The sequence below is a fragment of the Hyperolius riggenbachi genome, chromosome 3 (assembly GCF_040937935.1).
Source record: "Hyperolius riggenbachi isolate aHypRig1 chromosome 3, aHypRig1.pri, whole genome shotgun sequence".
Classification (NCBI taxonomy): domain Eukaryota; kingdom Metazoa; phylum Chordata; class Amphibia; order Anura; family Hyperoliidae; genus Hyperolius; species Hyperolius riggenbachi.
This window is the reverse complement of record NC_090648.1, coordinates 153,017,689-153,035,201: the sequence shown is the minus strand read 5'-3', so window position 1 is coordinate 153,035,201 and position 17,513 is coordinate 153,017,689. Positions and strand designations below refer to the sequence as shown.

Here is a 17,513-nt window from a genome sequence, read left to right as displayed (position 1 = left end):
ATTTTTAAAAGGGAATATTTACATTGCTGCCACTCTTACACTGTTAATGGCAGAGGCCTCAAACCTGATACAGTCAGTCATTGGGTGACTGGGGTCCAAATTCACTAAAGGCGTGGAGACACAAACAGCCAATCATATTTGTTAGATTGATTTAAGCCATTCTGTTATTGGCAGGGTTCTCAAACGTGACACAGTTGGCCACTGGGTGACTGGACTAATATTCAGGAAAGTGGGTGGAGCTTACAGCAGCCAATAAAAATTCACCTTTTGATTTTCAAAGGAAATATATAAGCTGCTACCATTCTCTTATACTGTTAATAGCAGATGCCTCAAACCTGGTACAGTTGGTCACTGGGTGACTAGGGTTCAAATTCAGAAAGGGAGCGGAGTCACAGCCAGATTTGTTTATTTTTCAATGGGAATATACAAAGTATTGATACCAAGGACCCCAAAGCTGATAAACTTGATAATTGAGTGACTGTATGTCAAGGTTAGAGAAACTAATTTTTTTACATGGCTGGGTTCCCAAACTTTAAACAATTAGCCACTTGATGACTGGGATCAGGCACGTGCAGAGGGGGGTGCTCTGGGTGCCCAGGCACCCCCCTTTTTAAAATCAGCAAAAAAGGCCCCTCTGATCGCGCAAAATAAGCCCCGCCCCCTACCGCGGTAAGCCCCGCCCACCCGCGAGAAGCTCCACCTCCCCCTGGGGCACTTTCAGGTGAAGAGGCCTGGATAGGAATCCTAGTGTGGCATACTGACCTCTCCCTCCACCTAGGAGCCATACTGACCTCTACCTCCCCAAGCACCCATAGTGACTTTTTACCTCACCCACAGGGACCAGGGGCGTAGGAATAGACCCTGCAGCCCCTGCAGTTGCAGGGGGGCCCCTAGCAAGTCAGGGGCCCGGAGGAGGAAAGGCTGTCACCACCGGCGTACCTACCGGGGATGCGACTCTCTCAGCCGCAGGGGGGCCCGGCCGCCCGGGGCTGCTCTGGGGCCCGCTCACTGTGCGTGGGGGGAGCGCTGCTCTGGACCCCCCAGCAAGGTGCTCAACTGGCCGCAGCGTCTAATAGACGCTGCGCCAGTTCATTCCCCGCAGCCCCGCTCCACCAGCAGCCTGCATAGTCTCCGGCAGGCAGAGCAGGGCTACGGCAAGATGGCCGCCGAAGAAGCCCTACACTGGAGACTATTTGTGTCTCTAGTACAGGGCTTCGGCAGCCATCTTGCCGTAGCCCTGCACTCTGCCTGTCAGCGCGGGAGATGTGCTGCAGGAGGACTCGGGGAGCTGCGAGCCAGATGCCGGGAGAGGAGAAGACTTCTGTCAGGTAAGTGAATTGTTTTTTTTTTTTCACAGGTGCATTTTTTTTTCTAGTGTCTGCTGCCTACATTGTGATTTTCTGGTCACTGCTGCCCACATTGTGATTTTTAGGTGTCTGCTGCCCACATTATGATTTTCTGGTCACTGCTGCCCACATTGTGATTTTCAGGTGTCTGCTGCCCACATTATGATTTTCAGGTCACTGCTGCCCACATTGTGATTTTCAGGTGTCTGCTGCCCACATTATGATTTTCTGGTGTCTGCTGCCCACATTGTGATTTTCAGGTGTCTGCTGCCCACATTGCGATTTTCTGGTGTCTGCTGCCCACATTATGATTTTCTGGTGTCTGCTGCCCACATTACGATTTTCTGGTCACTGCTGCCCACATTGCGATTTTCTGGTGTCTGCTGCCCACATTGCGATTTTCTGGTGTCTGCTGCCCACATTGCGATTTTCTGGTGTCTGCTGCCCACATTGCGATTTTCTGGTGTCTGCTGCCCACATTACGATTTTCTGGTCACTGCTGCCCACATTGCGATTTTCTGGTCACTGCTGCCCACATTGCGATTTTCTGGTGTCTGCTGCCCACATTATGATTTTCTGGTGTCTGCTGCCCACATTACGATTTTCAGGTGTCTGCTGCCCACATTACGATTTTCAGGTGTCTGCTGCCCACATTACGATTTTCAGGTGTCTGCTGCCCACATTAGGATTTTCTGGTGTCTGCTGCCCACATTGCGATTTTCTGGTGTCTGCTGCCCACATTGCGATTTTCTGGTGTCTGCTGCCCACATTACGATTTTCAGGTGTCTGCTGCCCACATTGTGATTTTCAGGTGTCTGCTGCCCACATTACGATTTTCTGGTCACTGCTGCCCACATTGCGATTTTCTGGTCACTGCTGCCCACATTGCGATTTTCAGGTGTCTGCTGCCCTCATTACGATTTTCAGGTGTCTGCTGCCCACATTACGATTTTCAGGTGTCTGCTGCCCACATTACGATTTTCAGGTGTCTGCTGCCCACATTGCGATTTTCAGGTGTCTGCTGCCCACATTGCGATTTTCTGGTGTCTGCTGCCCACATTACGATTTTCTGGTGTATGCTGCCCACATTAGGATTTTCTGGTGACTGCTGCCCACATTGCGATTTTCTGGTGACTGCTGCCCACATTGCGATTTTTCTGGTGACTGCTGCCCACATAAGGATTTTCTGGTGACTGCTGGCCACATTAGGATTTTCTGGTGTCTGCTGCCCACATTACGACATTCTGGTGACTGACTGCTGCCCACATTAGGATTTTCTGGTGACTGCTGCCCACATTACGATATTCTGGTGACTGCTGCCCACATTAGGATTTTCTGGTGACTGATGCCCACATTGCAATTTTCTGGTGACTGCTGCCGACATGGCCATTTTCTGGTGACTGCTGCCCACATTGCGATTTTCTGGTGAACTCTGCCCACATTACGATTTTCTGGCCCACATTACGATTTTCTGGTGAACACTGCCCACATTACGATTGTCTGGTGAATGCTGTCCACGTTACGATTTTCTGGTGAACGCTGCCCACATTACGATTTTCTGGCCCACATTATGATTTTCTGGTGAACACTGCCCAAGTTACGATTGTCTGGTGAATGCTGTCCATGTTACAATTTTCTGGTGAACTCTGCCCACATTACGATTTTCTGTCCCACATTACGATATTCTGGTGAACGCTGCCCACATTACGATTGTCTGGTGAATGCTGCCCACGTTACAATTTTCTGGTGACTGCTGCTCACGTTACTATTTTCTGGTGACTGGTGCCCACATTACGATTTTCTGGTGAACTCTGCCCACATTATGATTTTCTAAAGGCCCACATTACGATTTTCTGGTGAACTCTGCCCACATTACGATTTTCTGGCCCACATTACGATTGTCTGGTAAAATGCTGCCCACTTTACAATTAATTTACAGTGAAACGCTGCCCCATTACGATTATTTGGCACCTATGGGGGGGGCCCCATCCAAATATTTGCAGGGGGGCCCAGTGATTTCTAGTTACGCCCCTGACAGGGACCTCTCCATCCTCCTAGCACCCCTAGTGACTTCTCCCTCCCCAGCACCCACAGTGACCTCTCCCTCCACCTAGCACCCACAGTGACCTCTCCTTCCACCTAGCACCCACAGTGACCTCTCCCTGCACCTAGCACCCACAGTGACCTCTCCCTCCACCTAGCACCCACAGTGACCTCTCCCTCCACCTAGCACCCACAGTGACCTCTCCCTCCCACAGTGACCTCTCCATCCACCTAGCACCCACAGTGACCTCTCCCTGCACCTAGCACCCACAGTGACCTCTCCCTCCACCTAGCACCCACAGTGACCTCTCCCTCCCACAGTGACCTCTCCATCCACCTAGCACCCACAGTGACCTCTCCCTCCACCTAGCACCCACAGTGACCTCTCCCTTCCACAGTGACCTCTCCATCCACCTAGCACCCACAGTGACCTCTCCATTCACCTAGCACCCACAGTGACTTCTCCCTCCCCAGCACCCACAGTGATCTCTCCCTCCACCTAGCACCCACAGTGACCTCTCCCTCCACCTAGCACCCACAGTGACCTCTCCCTGCACCTAGCACCCACAGTGACCTCTCCCTCCACCTAGCACCCACAGTGACCTCTCCCTCCACCTATCACCCACAGTGACCTCTCCCTCCACCTAGCACCCACAGTGACCTCTCCCTCCACCTATCACCCACAGTGACCTCTCCCTCCACCTAGCACCCACAGTGACCTCTCCCTCCACCAGCACCCACAGTGACCTCTCCCTCCACCTAGCACCCACAGTGACCTCTCCCTCCACCTAGCACCCACAGTGACCTCTCCCTCCACCTAGCACCCACAGTGACCTCTCCCTCCACCAGCACCCACAGTGACCTCTCCCTTCCACAGTGACCTCTCCCTTCACCTACCACCCACAATCACCTCTCCTTCCCCAAATCTATCAGTGATCCTGCCTACCCCAGCACCCACACTTACCTATCCCTCCCCCAGCACCCACAGTGATCTTTCCCTCTGCCAGAGGCTACCCACCTGTCCCCTGCAGCACTTACAGGGACCTCCCATCCCAAAAGCAGCACCCACACTGATCTCTCCCAACACCCAGCATCCACAACTACTCCCTCCTCCAATAACTACAATGACCTCTCCCAGCACCCACAGTGACCTCCCCTTCCTCCAGCACTCACAGTGACCTCTCCCTCCACCTAGCACCCACAGTGACCTCTCCCTCCACCTAGCACCCACAGTGACCTCTCCTTCCACCTAGCACCCACAGTGACCTCTACCTCCACCTAGCACCCACAGTGACCTCTCCCTCCACCTAGCACTCACAGTGACCTCTCCCTCCACCAGCACCCACAGTGACCTCTCCCTCCCACAGTGACCTCTCCCTTCACCTAGCACCCACAATCACCTCTCCTTCCCCAAATCTAGCAGTGATCCTGCCTACCCCAGCACCCACACTGACATATCCTTCCCCCAGCACCCACAGTGATCTTTCCCTCCCCCAGAGGCTACCCACCTGTCCCCTGCAGCACTTACAGGGACCTCCCATCCCAAAAGCAGCACCCACACTGATCTCTCCCAACACCCAGCATCCACAACTACTCCCTCCTCCAATGACTACAATGACCTCTCCCAGCACCCACAGTGACCTCCCCTTCCTTCAGCACTCATACTGACCTCTTCCTTCCACAGAACCCACAGTGACCTACCCTTCCACCAGCACCCACACTGACCTCTACCTCCCCCAGCAACCACACTGACCTCTACCTCTCCTAGCAGCAACTATGCTATTCATAGCAGTACCCACAGTGACCTCCCACCCCCTGCATTCACCGCAATCCCACCAATATTTAGCACCCACATTACACTCAACCAGTAACCCCCACAATAGCAAGCACCCAGTACTTGCACCAACCACCCTGCACCCAATACTCACATCCGGCCTCAATATGGCACTTAGTACTTGCATCATTCACCCTATAGCTGGCACCCAGTACTCACACCCACTTGGCACAGTACTTGCACATTATCTAAACTCACATAAACCAGTACTAGCACCCAAAGTACCTGCACTCAGAATCCACATGACACACGATGCCCACCCATAGCTAGCACCTAGTGCAGGCAATGCACCAAGTATTCGCACCAATGTACCTGCACCCAACACCCACATGTTTCATCTGCAGTAGTTCCAGTTGCACTAAGCCTCCACTTGGTGCCCAGCACAAACACCAAACACTCACATATGACATCCAGTACTTGCACCCAGAACTCAAAAGGGACTGAGTACCTGCAATCAACACCTACATGATGCTTGACACCAACCCATACAGCCAGAATGCACGACACCCTCTGCCAGCACCCAGAACCCACATGGCACCCAGCTTCAGCATTTAGCACTCACATGACAACAAATACCCCACTAGCCATCACCCATTACCCAGATGTTACCATGTACTCGCTCCCAGTACCCACTTGGCACTCAGTATTTGCACCTAAGACCCACATGACACCCTATAACCCCCATAATCAACACCCACATGGCATAGTACTCACACAGCACAAATTTCCAAAGCCATTATATGCACCTAGTACCCATCCATGGCCAGCACTCAAATAGCAACCAGTACCCACCCTTGGTCTGAACCCATATGAGACTCAGTTCTCTCCCATGGCACACATCCAGACCACACATGGCACTCCCTACTCACTCATGTCCAACAGTTACATGGCTCCCTGTACCAATTAGCACTCACATGGCACCCACTATTGTTTATCGCCTTCTGCTACTCATTCAGCACCCAATACTGTATAGCACCCACTGCAAATAAACACCCAATACAATTTGGACCTTGGTACCCACAGCAGCTTGACACAGACTGTACTTTGGCACATCAACACCCACTGCAACTTACCACAAAGTGGACCTTTGCGTCTTACCACCCACTGCATCTGGGCACCCACTGCACCTTGGCATCTACTAATGCTTAGCAACCACTGCATATTGGCAACCACTGCTTCTTTGCCTGAAAAGAAGCTTGGGTGCCGATCTAGAGGGACAGAGGTCCCAGTAATGAAAGGTGAATCCATGCCTACATGCCTACATCAGGATCCACTGTGCCCACTCTAATAGTGCGCACCTATGACTGCTGATTTGAGGGTGGTGGCACCAAAGAAGTTGGTTGGAAGAAGACACAAAGTCTGCCTGATACTTCTATAAAGGTGTGTGTGTGTGTGTGTGTGTGTGTGTGTGTGTGTGTGTGTGTGTGTGTGTGTGTGTGTGTGTGTGTGTGTGTGTGTGTGTGGTGTGTGTGTGTGTGTGTGTGTGTGTGTGTGTGTGTGTGTGTGTGTGTGGTGTGTGTATATGTGTGTGTGGTGAGGGGGGTGGGGTTAAGACTGCCTAGTGCTTTCTGGAGAAGGGGTATTACATACACAATTTAGCACGATTTATCGATTAGGGCCCCTTTTTCAAATTTGAGCACCCCCCCCCCCCCCCCTGAGAATCCTCTGCACGGCCCTGACTGGGATGAATATTCAGAAAGTGGGTGGAGCCTACAACAGCCAATCAAAATTCACCTATTGATTTTTAAAAGGGAATATTTACATTGCTGCCACTCTTACACTGTTAATGGCAGAGGCCTCAAACCTGATACAGTCAGTCATTGGGTGACTGGGGTCCAAATTCACTAAAGGCGTGGAGACACAAACAGCCAATCATATTTGTTAGATTGATTTAAGCCATTCTGTTATTGGCAGGGTTCTCAAACGTGACACAGTTGGCCACTGGGTGACTGGGACTAATATTCAGGAAAGTGGGTGGAGCTTACAGCAGCCAATCAAAATTCACCTGTTTATTTTCAAGGGGAATATTTGCATTGTTGCCATTCATGCACTCTTAATGGCAGAGGCCTTAAAGAGAACCTGTACTGAGTAAAAATATTTAAAATAAACACATGAGGTAACTTCAAATGAACATTACATAGTTACCTTGCCATCAGTTCCTCTCAGAAGCTCACCATTTTCTTCTGACAATAATCCCTTCCAGTTCTGACAACATTTTGTCAGATCTGAAATATATCAGTTGCTGTCAGTAAAATATCAGTTGCTGTCAGTTATAGCTGAGAGGAAAACTGATCCACCAGGTAATGTCCATGTTTCCCTATGGATCAAGTGGGCGATGTTACACTTTTTAACTGTGTGCTGACCAGAAAGCTGTTATGGGTAATGGCCATTTTCAAAATGGAGGACGAAAAATTCCCTTGATCACAGTGAACAAACAGGACACGGGACAGGAGAAAGACACTAAGAAGTAGACTACATGGAAGGTAAGTATGACTTGTGAATGCTTATTTTGACTTTTAATTTTCGGTTCAGGTTTTCTTTAAATCTGGTACAGTCAGTCACTGGGAGACTGGGGTTTAAATTCTGAAGGGGGCATTTACACTGTTAATGGCAGGGTTCTCGAACTTGACACAGTTGGTCACTGGGTGACTAGGATTAATATTCATAAAAGTAGGTGGAGCCTACAAGAGCCAATCAAAATTCACCTATTGATTTTCAAGGGGAATATTGAAATTGCAGCCATTCTTACACTGATAGTGGCAGAGGCCTCAAACCTGCTACCGTCGGTAGTTAAGTGTTTGGGGTTCAAATTCAGTAAAGGGGCGGGGCCAAAAACAGCCAAATTTCTTTGCTGGATAAACTGCTTCCATTAGCACAATTTTTATGCCAGGAACCCAAAAGCTCACAAACTTGATCATTGAGTGACTGTGTGTCAAGGTTACAAAAAGCGGGTGGAGTTAAAAACAGATTTTTCTGGGAAATTGTAAATTACAGCCTTTCTTCACTGTTAATGGCAGGGTTCTCAAACTTTGCACAGCTTGTTACTGGGTGGCTGGGATTAATATTCAGGAAAGTGGGTGGAGCTTAAAAATGCCAATCAAAAATCACATGTCGCTTTTGAAGGAGAATATTACAATTGCTGCCATTCTTGCACTGTTAATGGCACAAGCTTCAAACCTGGTACAGTTGGTAATTGGGTCACTGGGGTTCAAATTCAGAAAAGGGGACAGAGCCACAAACCGTTATTCAGATTTGTTTCATTTCATGGGAAAATACAAATTATTGATGCCAAGGACCACAAAGCTCACAAACTTGCTCATTGAGTGACTGTACGTCCAGGTTACAAAAAGTGGGCGGAGCCCAAAACAAATTTCACTGGGAAAATGTAAACTGCAGCCCTTCTTACACTGTTTATATCAGGGTTCCCAAACTTTGCCCAGATGGTCACTGGGTGACTGAGATTAATATTCAGGGAAGTGGGTGGAGCCTATAATAGCCTATCAAAAGTCACCTGTTGCCTCAAACCTGCTACAGTTGGTCATTGGGTGACTGGGGTTCAAATGCTGGAGAGGGGGTGAAGCCACAAACAGCCAATCTGATTTGTTTAATTTCTATGGAAATATACAAATTATTGATGCCAAGGACCCCAAAGCTCACAAACTTGGTCATTGAGTGTTTGTGTGTTAGGGTTAGAAAAAGTGGGCGAAGCCAACACCAGTCAAATACCTACGGGGGCAACGGCGGGTCATCAGTGGATGGAGACAAATGCAAATTTCACTGGAAAATGTAAACTGCAACCATTCTTACACTGTTAATGGCAGGGTTTTTAAACTTTGCACAGTTGGTCACTGGGTGACTGGGATTAATATTCAGAAAAGTGGGTGAAGCCTACAAAAGTAAATCAAACTTCACCTATTGCTTTTCAAGGGGAATATTTAATTACTACCATTCTTGCACTGTTAATGGCACAGGCCTCAAACCTGGTACAGTTGTTCATTGGGTGACTGGGGTTCAAATTCAGAAAAAGGTGTGGAGCCACAAACAGCCAATCAGATTTTTTCATTTCAATGCAAATAATTGATACCAAAGACAGCAAAGCTCACAAACTTGGTCATTGAAAATTGTGTCTTAGGGTTAGAAAAAGTATGTGGAGCCAACACCAGCCAAATACATGTAACACCCTCACAGGTTTGTGTAATGGTAATGTTTAATGCTAAACCTTTTTATTTCCCTCATGGGTTGCAGTACACAGTTATGCCCACTAAGGGGTGCACTTAGGAAAGATTACTGTGCCACCTAGGAACCAAGTTTTCAGAGGACAGTTCCCGAGGAGAGGGGAAGTTTTGGCGCAATAATCCTGTAGGAGGAGAGAGAAGGAACAGAGGATTGACTTGTGTCCTGTGTGTGCTGTTAAAGACAGAGTTACTGGATTGTCTGGCCGGACAGAAGATCAAGCTGTATGACTGCTGCACTGGGACCAGAGAGAGTGGACTGTTTCCTTGAATGAGTGAGCCCAAGGACTTAATCATAGTGAGTTGCTGGTATTTCTGCCCTCAGAGGTAACAGATCTGCACACCATTCTACAGTGTTTTGAACAGTGCATCCAGGACAGGAGAGTGAGATCAACACACATCAATGTCCTGCATTCACCCCAGATGCATTGTTACTAGCTGTCTGTCTGGAGGACACTGTGCTAACTCTCCTAGTGCACATTTCTCATGCTGATATTGAAATACTCACAAGGTAAATGCTTAGAGCCTAGGAACCCTGTTCTGGATCATATAACTCAGTAAAGTGCAGGAATCATAGACTGTGGACTCAGACAATAGTTAGGGATCTTCCTGCACAAGTGAACTATACTGTCCACCACTGTTATAAATATTCAACTGAGAGACGGGCCCCAACGCATGCAGCTGCCAACTTTTTCTTCTTTTTGCTACCACCAGGACTATATTTTTCTCCCTTTTTGGTATATTTAAGTATTGGAAGCCATTTACAGGGATTAAGATATTCGGCTGCTGTATTTTCATGTGATTAGCCTCAATATCTAACTTTCATTGTATTCTCAGCATAGTTTAACTTTATAGTGAAACTCGTTATAGCGACACCCTGTGGAGAAAAGTGTAATCGATTGAAATGACTGTTTAAGGAACTGTTTGACCTTGCTTTACATTCCATATTGCAGTATTATTTTATAACTAGTAATATTGTGTGCAAGATTGTGTGCTTATCATTATTTTGTTTAGGGTCTTACTGTTGAAAATAAACAGGCCCATTGTTCATATAAACTGTGTCTGAGCATTGGGGAAGAAAAAGGGGAGTTCACCGGAGCAAAGGAGGTCTGAACCTACTATCCCACTTCTAAGACACACCCACGGGTGCGCTACATTTTGGGGGCTCGTCCGGGATATATTTCAGACCATAACTCCGCCCCTTTTCACCCTTTTGAAGCACAATAAAGACAAAAAAAATGGACTCAAAATCAGTCACTGAGTGGTGTCAGACCTGTAGAGTGGACTTAGACAAAGCACTGGCATTGATAGTCCCTAGTACTAAATTATCCCGCCGTCAGCTTTATGATTTGATGGAAGACATTATCCCAGGAGAACATTGTCTAATTAGAGATATAAAAGTGAATAGGGACACAGAAGAGGAGAGGACAGATGTTCTGCTTCAGTGGGAGACACCAGTGTCAGCGTTAGATTTCCCTGAGGACTTTGAATTTGGGAAAGAGGGACTTAAAGCTAGATTGGTCCGAACAGAGTTTTCGCCTGAAAACAAGTCAGTAGATGCAAATGATATGGTCACCACCTCTGAGTTAGTACAAGCTTTGACCGAAGTAATGAGTAAATGTGCGACTCTGGGCCAGGAATCTTTAGCATCTGAATACCGAAAATTAAAGTTCTTTTCAGGGACTCAGCCCACACTAAATGGGGAGGAGGAGTTTGAACCCTGGCTGGATCAAGTACTTCAAGTAATAGAAGAATGGAGTGTTAAGAAAGCTGTTAAGAAACAGCGAGTGGCTGAAAGTCTCAAAGGGGCGGCCGCAGAAGTGATCAGAAATCTAAGATTGAGCAAAAGGGACTGCTCAGCTAGAGACTACCTGAACGCTTTACAAGACGTTTTTGGCCGAACTGAGACAGTGGAAGAACTTCAATACAAGTTCACTCATACCTATCAGATGGAGGGGGAGAAATTGTCCCAGTATATTAGGCGGTTGGATCGAATACTTCATCAACTAATGCTCAAGAAGGGGATAGACTCAGAACAAGTAGATCAGAAAAGACTTCAGCAGATATTTCAGGGTGCATTACCCCTAGATCCCATCATGATAAAGATGCGGGCACAAACAAAACAGACAACTTTAATGTATCATCAGTTGGTGAAAGCTGTCAGAGAGGAAGAAGCAGTGTTGGAAGAAAGGAGCACTGCTCAGGTACAAACAGGAGCAATGGTTCACAGTGCCGTTAGTTTCGAAGCATCACAGATACAGTCACAAGTAGCTACACTAGCAGATTCAATAACACAGATTGTCAAGACAGTAGAGGGGCTGCAGAAGACAGTCAAGACACTAGCAGAAGAGAAGCAAACAGATGCAGGTATGGCAGTCAGAAAAGAATTAAATGGAGTCAGATCAAGACCATTCGTTGGATTCTGTTACCGATGTGGAGAGACAGGACACATGAGACGGGGATGTCCAAATCCTGAGAATCTGAGGAGAGTAAATGAAATGTTCTTGGTGAACTCGATGCAGGGAAACTTCAGAGGGCCTCAGTGAAGGAGCCAACTGTGTGCCCAAGTTCAAAGCGCTCCATAAATAACACCATGAAGGAAAGAATCCCTGCCTCAAATTCTTCACCCATTTTCACTTCAGATGACAGAAGACGAACACAGCCAGACCTACGCCCTTCAGAGCAGTTCAGAGTCTCACCCATCAAGCCTGCTCCATTGAAAGAGACAGCAAAAGCTTCAAGACGACCATCTACCGCTCATCAGCATGCCAACTGTAAGGCAGTGGAAAGAACAAGGAATGAGAAGCTGCCAGCTGGTCTAATTGGGCCTTCCCCCCTAGTGCCAATTAAGATAGAAGGAATCTATAGCAAGGCTTTGTTGGACACTGGGGCTCAAGTTACTATTTTATTCAGAGACTTTTATCAGAAGCACCTGAAACACTTGCCACTACAAAGACTGGAAGATCTGGAGATCTGGGGACTGAGCGACACAAAGTTCCCATATGATGGCTATGTCTCACTCAAGTTAGAGTTCCCTACCCCAGTGGTGGGGATCAGCGAAGAAGTTGACACTCTAGCTGTCGTGTGCCCAAGACCTAAAGAGAAGGGAGAAGCTGCCATGTTGGTTGGGACAAATACAGACTTTATTCGGAGATTGTTGAGACTGCAATTGGCTGAGAACTGTCCCTCGCTTCACCCATTCTTAAAACCAGTGTACTATGCTTTGAAAAAAGATAAGATCAACCAAAAAGAAGAGATTGGGCATGTCTGGTCTCCTCCTGGGAGAGAATATATCATTCAACCGGGAAGAATAACCTGTCTAAGGGCAAAAGTGAGGATGTGTGGAAAGGCAGTTACTTCCCACTTCATGATGGAAATGGGCTCAGAAGTAGAATTGCCACCTGGTCTGGAGTTAATACCAGAGGTCTGGCCAGCCGACAAATTGAAACACCCACATGATACCTTGCCAGTGGGGTTGAAGAACAAAGGGAGCACACCCATTATTCTTCGCTCCCAAGTCCGTCTGGGAAATGTATATGCTGCCACACCTTTGTCTCCAAGTGATAACACCAATATAAATGAACTGAATCTGGAAGATGTTGACTTAGGAGGTGGTATCTTGTCACCAGAATGGGTGGCTCGAATTAAAGAGATGCTGAAGCAAAAAAAGAACTGTTTTTCTACAAGTGAATATGACATAGGTCGTTCTAAGAGTGAAATGCATAGCATCAGGCTGAAGGAAGATCGGCCCTTTAGGGAACGCTTAGGGAACGCTCAAGAAGAGTTGCTCCAGGAGATCTGGAGGACCTGCGACAGCACTTGATGGAATTGAAAACCGCTGGGGTGATTCAGGAGTCCAGAAGCCCTTATGCCTCCCCCATTGTGGTTGTCAGGAAAAAAAATGGATCAATACGCATGTGCATTGACTACCGCACTTTGAATCAGCGAACCATCCCTGATCAATACACCACCCCACGGATAGAGGATGCACTTAATTGTTTGGTGGGCAGCAAATGGTTCAGCGTGTTAGATCTGAGGAGTGGATACTACCAAATTCCAATGGACCCTAGAGATAGAGAAAAGACTGCGTTCATCACTCCTCTGGGGTTCTTCGAGTTTAATGACATGCCTCAAGGTCTATCAAATGCTCCAGCAACTTTTCAGCGGCTCATGGAAAGAACAGTTGGAGATATGCATCTTCTTGAAGTACTTGTCTACCTGGATGACATCATTGTCTTTGGTAAAACATTAGAAGAGCATGAGACAAGGCTAAGGAAAGTGTTGGATAGGATTGAAAAAGAAGGATTGAAACTATCCTTGGACAAATGCAAGTTTTTCCAGCCTTCAGTAACATATGTCGGACATGTGGTGTCTGCAGAGGGTATAGCAACAGATCCCAGCAAAGTTGAAGCAGTGACATCTTGGCCTAAGCCCCGTACCATCACAGAGTTGCGCTCATTTCTTGGGTTCTGCAGCTATTACAGAAGATTTGTACAAGGGTTTGCCAAGACAGCCCGTCCACTAAACCAACTGCTTCAAAGTGATATGGATGTCACTGAACCAGATGAAGGCTTCAAGTTGAAGAACGTGAAGGGACCAAGAGGGCCTAAAGAGTGTATTGAGGACCGCTGGACCTCTGAGTGTGATGAAGCATTTGAAAAGCTCAAGCATTGTCTTACCCATGCTCCAGTGCTAGCCTATGCTGACTCAACTAAACCCTATACACTCCATGTAGATGCTAGCAGAGAAGGTCTGGGAGGAGTTCTCTATCAGGAGCAAAATCAGGGGTTGAGGCCTGTGGCTTTCATTAGCCGAAGTTTATCTCCAACTGAAAAGAACTATCCAGCCCACAAATTGGAATTTCTTGCCCTGAAATGGGCTGTAGTGGACAAACTGCATGACTACCTTTATGGAGCTGAGTTCGAAGTTCAGACTGACAATAATCCTTTGACATACATACAGACTACTGCAAAGTTGGATGCCACTGGACACAGATGGATGGCTGCCCTGTCTAACTACAATTTCAGTCTGAAGTACCGTCCAGGCACCCAGAATGGAGATGCTGATGGTCTATCCCGTAGACCTCATGAAGACTTACACCCTGATGATGAATGGGTAGAAATACCTGCACCAGGAGTGAGAGCTATGTGCCAATTTTCAACAGTCCAGCAGAGAAGTGAATGTTGAGCCCAGAACCTAGCGCTACCAGCCGAAAGCCTACCTTCATCCTATTGCAATCTAGTCACTCTGCAGGCTTCTTCGTTACCAGCGTTGAGCAACAGTGATCTCAGAAGAGATCAGACGGAAGATCCTTTAGGAAAATTAGCAGTGACAGCCTTAGGGAAGAATCAAGTTGACATTCTTCGTACAGATGTTCACCCAATGGCAAGGCTGTTGGTCAAAGAGTGGGACCGGCTTCAGATACGAAATGGACTTGTATACAGAAGGGCTCCAAGTGCCGTCAACAGTGAAAAATGGCAGTTATTACTTCCTCAGAAATACAAGGAGACAGTACTTTGTGCATTGCATGATGAACATGGCCATCTGGGTTATGACAGAACTTTGGGGCTCGTGAGAGACAGATTTTATTGGCCATGTATGAAGCAAGACATAGAGGACTATTGCCGTTCCTGTTTGTGCTGTATTCAAAGAAAGACTTTGCCCACAAGAGCTGCTCACTTGGGACAGTTACAGAGTGGAGGACCACTAGAACTTGTATGCATAGACTTTCTCAGTATTGAACCTGACAAAGGGGGAATCAGCAACGTGTTGGTTGTGACAGACCATTATACAAGATACGCTCAGGCATTTCCTGCTCGTGATCAGAAAGCCCTCACAGTTGCTAAACTGCTTGTTGAAAAGTTCTTTGTTCATTATGGACTACCAAAAAGAATTCATTCTGACCAGGGGCGTGATTTTGAGAGCAAGCTTGTAAGAGAACTACTGACACTTTTGGGAGTGCAGAAGAGTCGCACCACCCCATATCATCCACAAGGGGATGCCCAGCCCGAACGCTTCAACAGGACTTTACTTGACATGCTGGGGACTTTGTCTATTGAAAAAAAGAGTCATTGGAGTAGACATGTGGCCACAGTGGTGCATGCCTATAACAGCACAAAAAATGATGCCACAGGATTCTCACCTTACTTTTTAATGTTTGGCCGAGAAGCTCGTCTCCCTGTTGATCTGACATTTGGAGTTTCTGCTGATGACACCCCGGTGAACTCTCACACCAGCTATGTGGAGAGACTCAAGAAAGGCCTTAAGCAAGCTTATGAGTTGGCTGAAATCTCTTCAGGACAGAGACATCAACAGAATAAGGCCCGCTATGACAAGAAAGTGAAAGTACATGATCTTCAACCAGGGGACCGAGTTCTTTTGAGGAATGTGGGCTTTCAAGGCAAGCACAAATTAGCAAATCGTTGGGGCTCTGATCCCTACATCATCTGCTCCCAACTGCCAAACATTCCAGTCTACCAAGTCCGCCCTGAAGGGAAGGAAGGGCCAACCAAGACTTGGCATCGTAACAACTTGATGCCCCTAGCAGAAACTGTGAGGATGATAAATTCTGAACCCAAACGGGCACAAGGAAAATCAAATTCCAGGCGATCCAAAAGATTGCAGAGAAGAGGAGGGGCTACCCAGTTAGCTGAAGAACCAGTGACCACCTTTGATGGAGAAGAAGACAGTGATAGTGAATGGGGTATAGATGGACTTTTCTATGATAGTGTGCACAACAACCCCATTGAAAGTGATCTGAATGCTAATGCTCTAGAGTTCATCCCTTGTCAAATTGACCAATCCAAAACAGACATCTGTATAGATGGTTCTTCGGCTCTGAACGAACAACAAAATGAGAGTTTTCCCCTGCCTACTATGGACAATGACCTCTTGTTTGCAGTTAATCCAAGTGTAGGTGACTCCCGGGTCACTCCAGAACTAGAGGATGTGACTACTACAGAAATAAAGTGTGTCAATGATGCACCACCTGTTGAAGCATGCTCCCCGGTCAACACCTCTGAACTAAGGCCACCCAGACAGATTAGGCCTTCACAGAGACTCACATATGACACTATGGGAAATAGTACTCAAGAGCCTGTGAGCACTGCACATCGAGGAATCTACGCCCATGTTCCCTTTGCCCTTTGCTCCAAAGGTGACACCCTCCCCACAATAATGTGTGTTGATGATGCTCCATGGTGGAATGTCCCATTTGACTACAGCACTAATGTTCAGTTAGTTAAACATTAAATGTTATTTGAAATAATGTTAGACCTAAGCCATTTCTTGGGAGGACCCAAGCCTTTTTAAGTGGGGGGAGAGTGTAACACCCTCACAGGTTTGTGTAATGGTAATGTTTAATGCTAAACCTTTTTATTTCCCTCATGGGTTGCAGTACACAGTTATGCCCACTAAGGGGTGCACTTAGGAAAGATTACTGTGCCACCTAGGAACCAAGTTTTCAGAGGACAGTTCCCGAGGAGAGGGGAAGTTTTGGCACAATAATCCTGTAGGAGGAGAGAGAAGGAACAGAGGATTGACTTGTGTCCTGTGTGTGCTGTTAAAGACAGAGTTACTGGATTGTCTGGCCGGACAGAAGATCAAGCTGTATGACTGCTGCACTGGGACCAGAGAGAGTGGACTGTTTCCTTGAATGAGTGAGCCCAAGGACTTAATCATAGTGAGTTGCTGGTATTTCTGCCCTCAGAGGTAACAGATCTGCACACCATTCTACAGTGTTTTGAACAGTGCATCCAGGACAGGAGAGTGAGATCAACACACATCAATGTCCTGCATTCACCCCAGATGCATTGTTATTACTAGCTGTCTGTCTGGAGGACACTGTGCTAACTCTCCTAGTGCACATTTCTCATGCTGATATTGAAATACTCACAAGGTAAATGCTTAGAGCCTAGGAACCCTGTTCTGGATCATATAACTCAGTAAAGTGCAGGAATCATAGACTGTGGACTCAGACAATAGTTAGGGATCTTCCTGCACAAGTGAACTATACTGTCCACCACTGTTATAAATATTCAACTGAGAGACGGGCCCCAA

General features: G+C 47.2%; 1 protein-coding gene across 1 annotated transcript; it reads left to right on the top strand.

The window, feature by feature from the left end:
* The first annotated feature begins 10,693 nt into the window (after positions 1–10,693).
* LOC137562236 (modulator of apoptosis 1-like) lies at positions 10,694–12,001 on the top strand. The gene has a single exon (XM_068273567.1). The coding sequence runs from the start codon at positions 10,694–10,696 to the stop codon at positions 11,999–12,001; it is 1,308 nt and encodes a 435-aa protein (XP_068129668.1).
* The last annotated feature ends 5,512 nt before the right edge of the window (positions 12,002–17,513 follow it).

Coding starts and splice junctions, on each gene's coding strand:
- LOC137562236 (XM_068273567.1), top strand. CDS start 10,694: ATGGACTCAAAATCAGTCACTGAGTGGTGTCAGACCTGTAGAGTGGAC.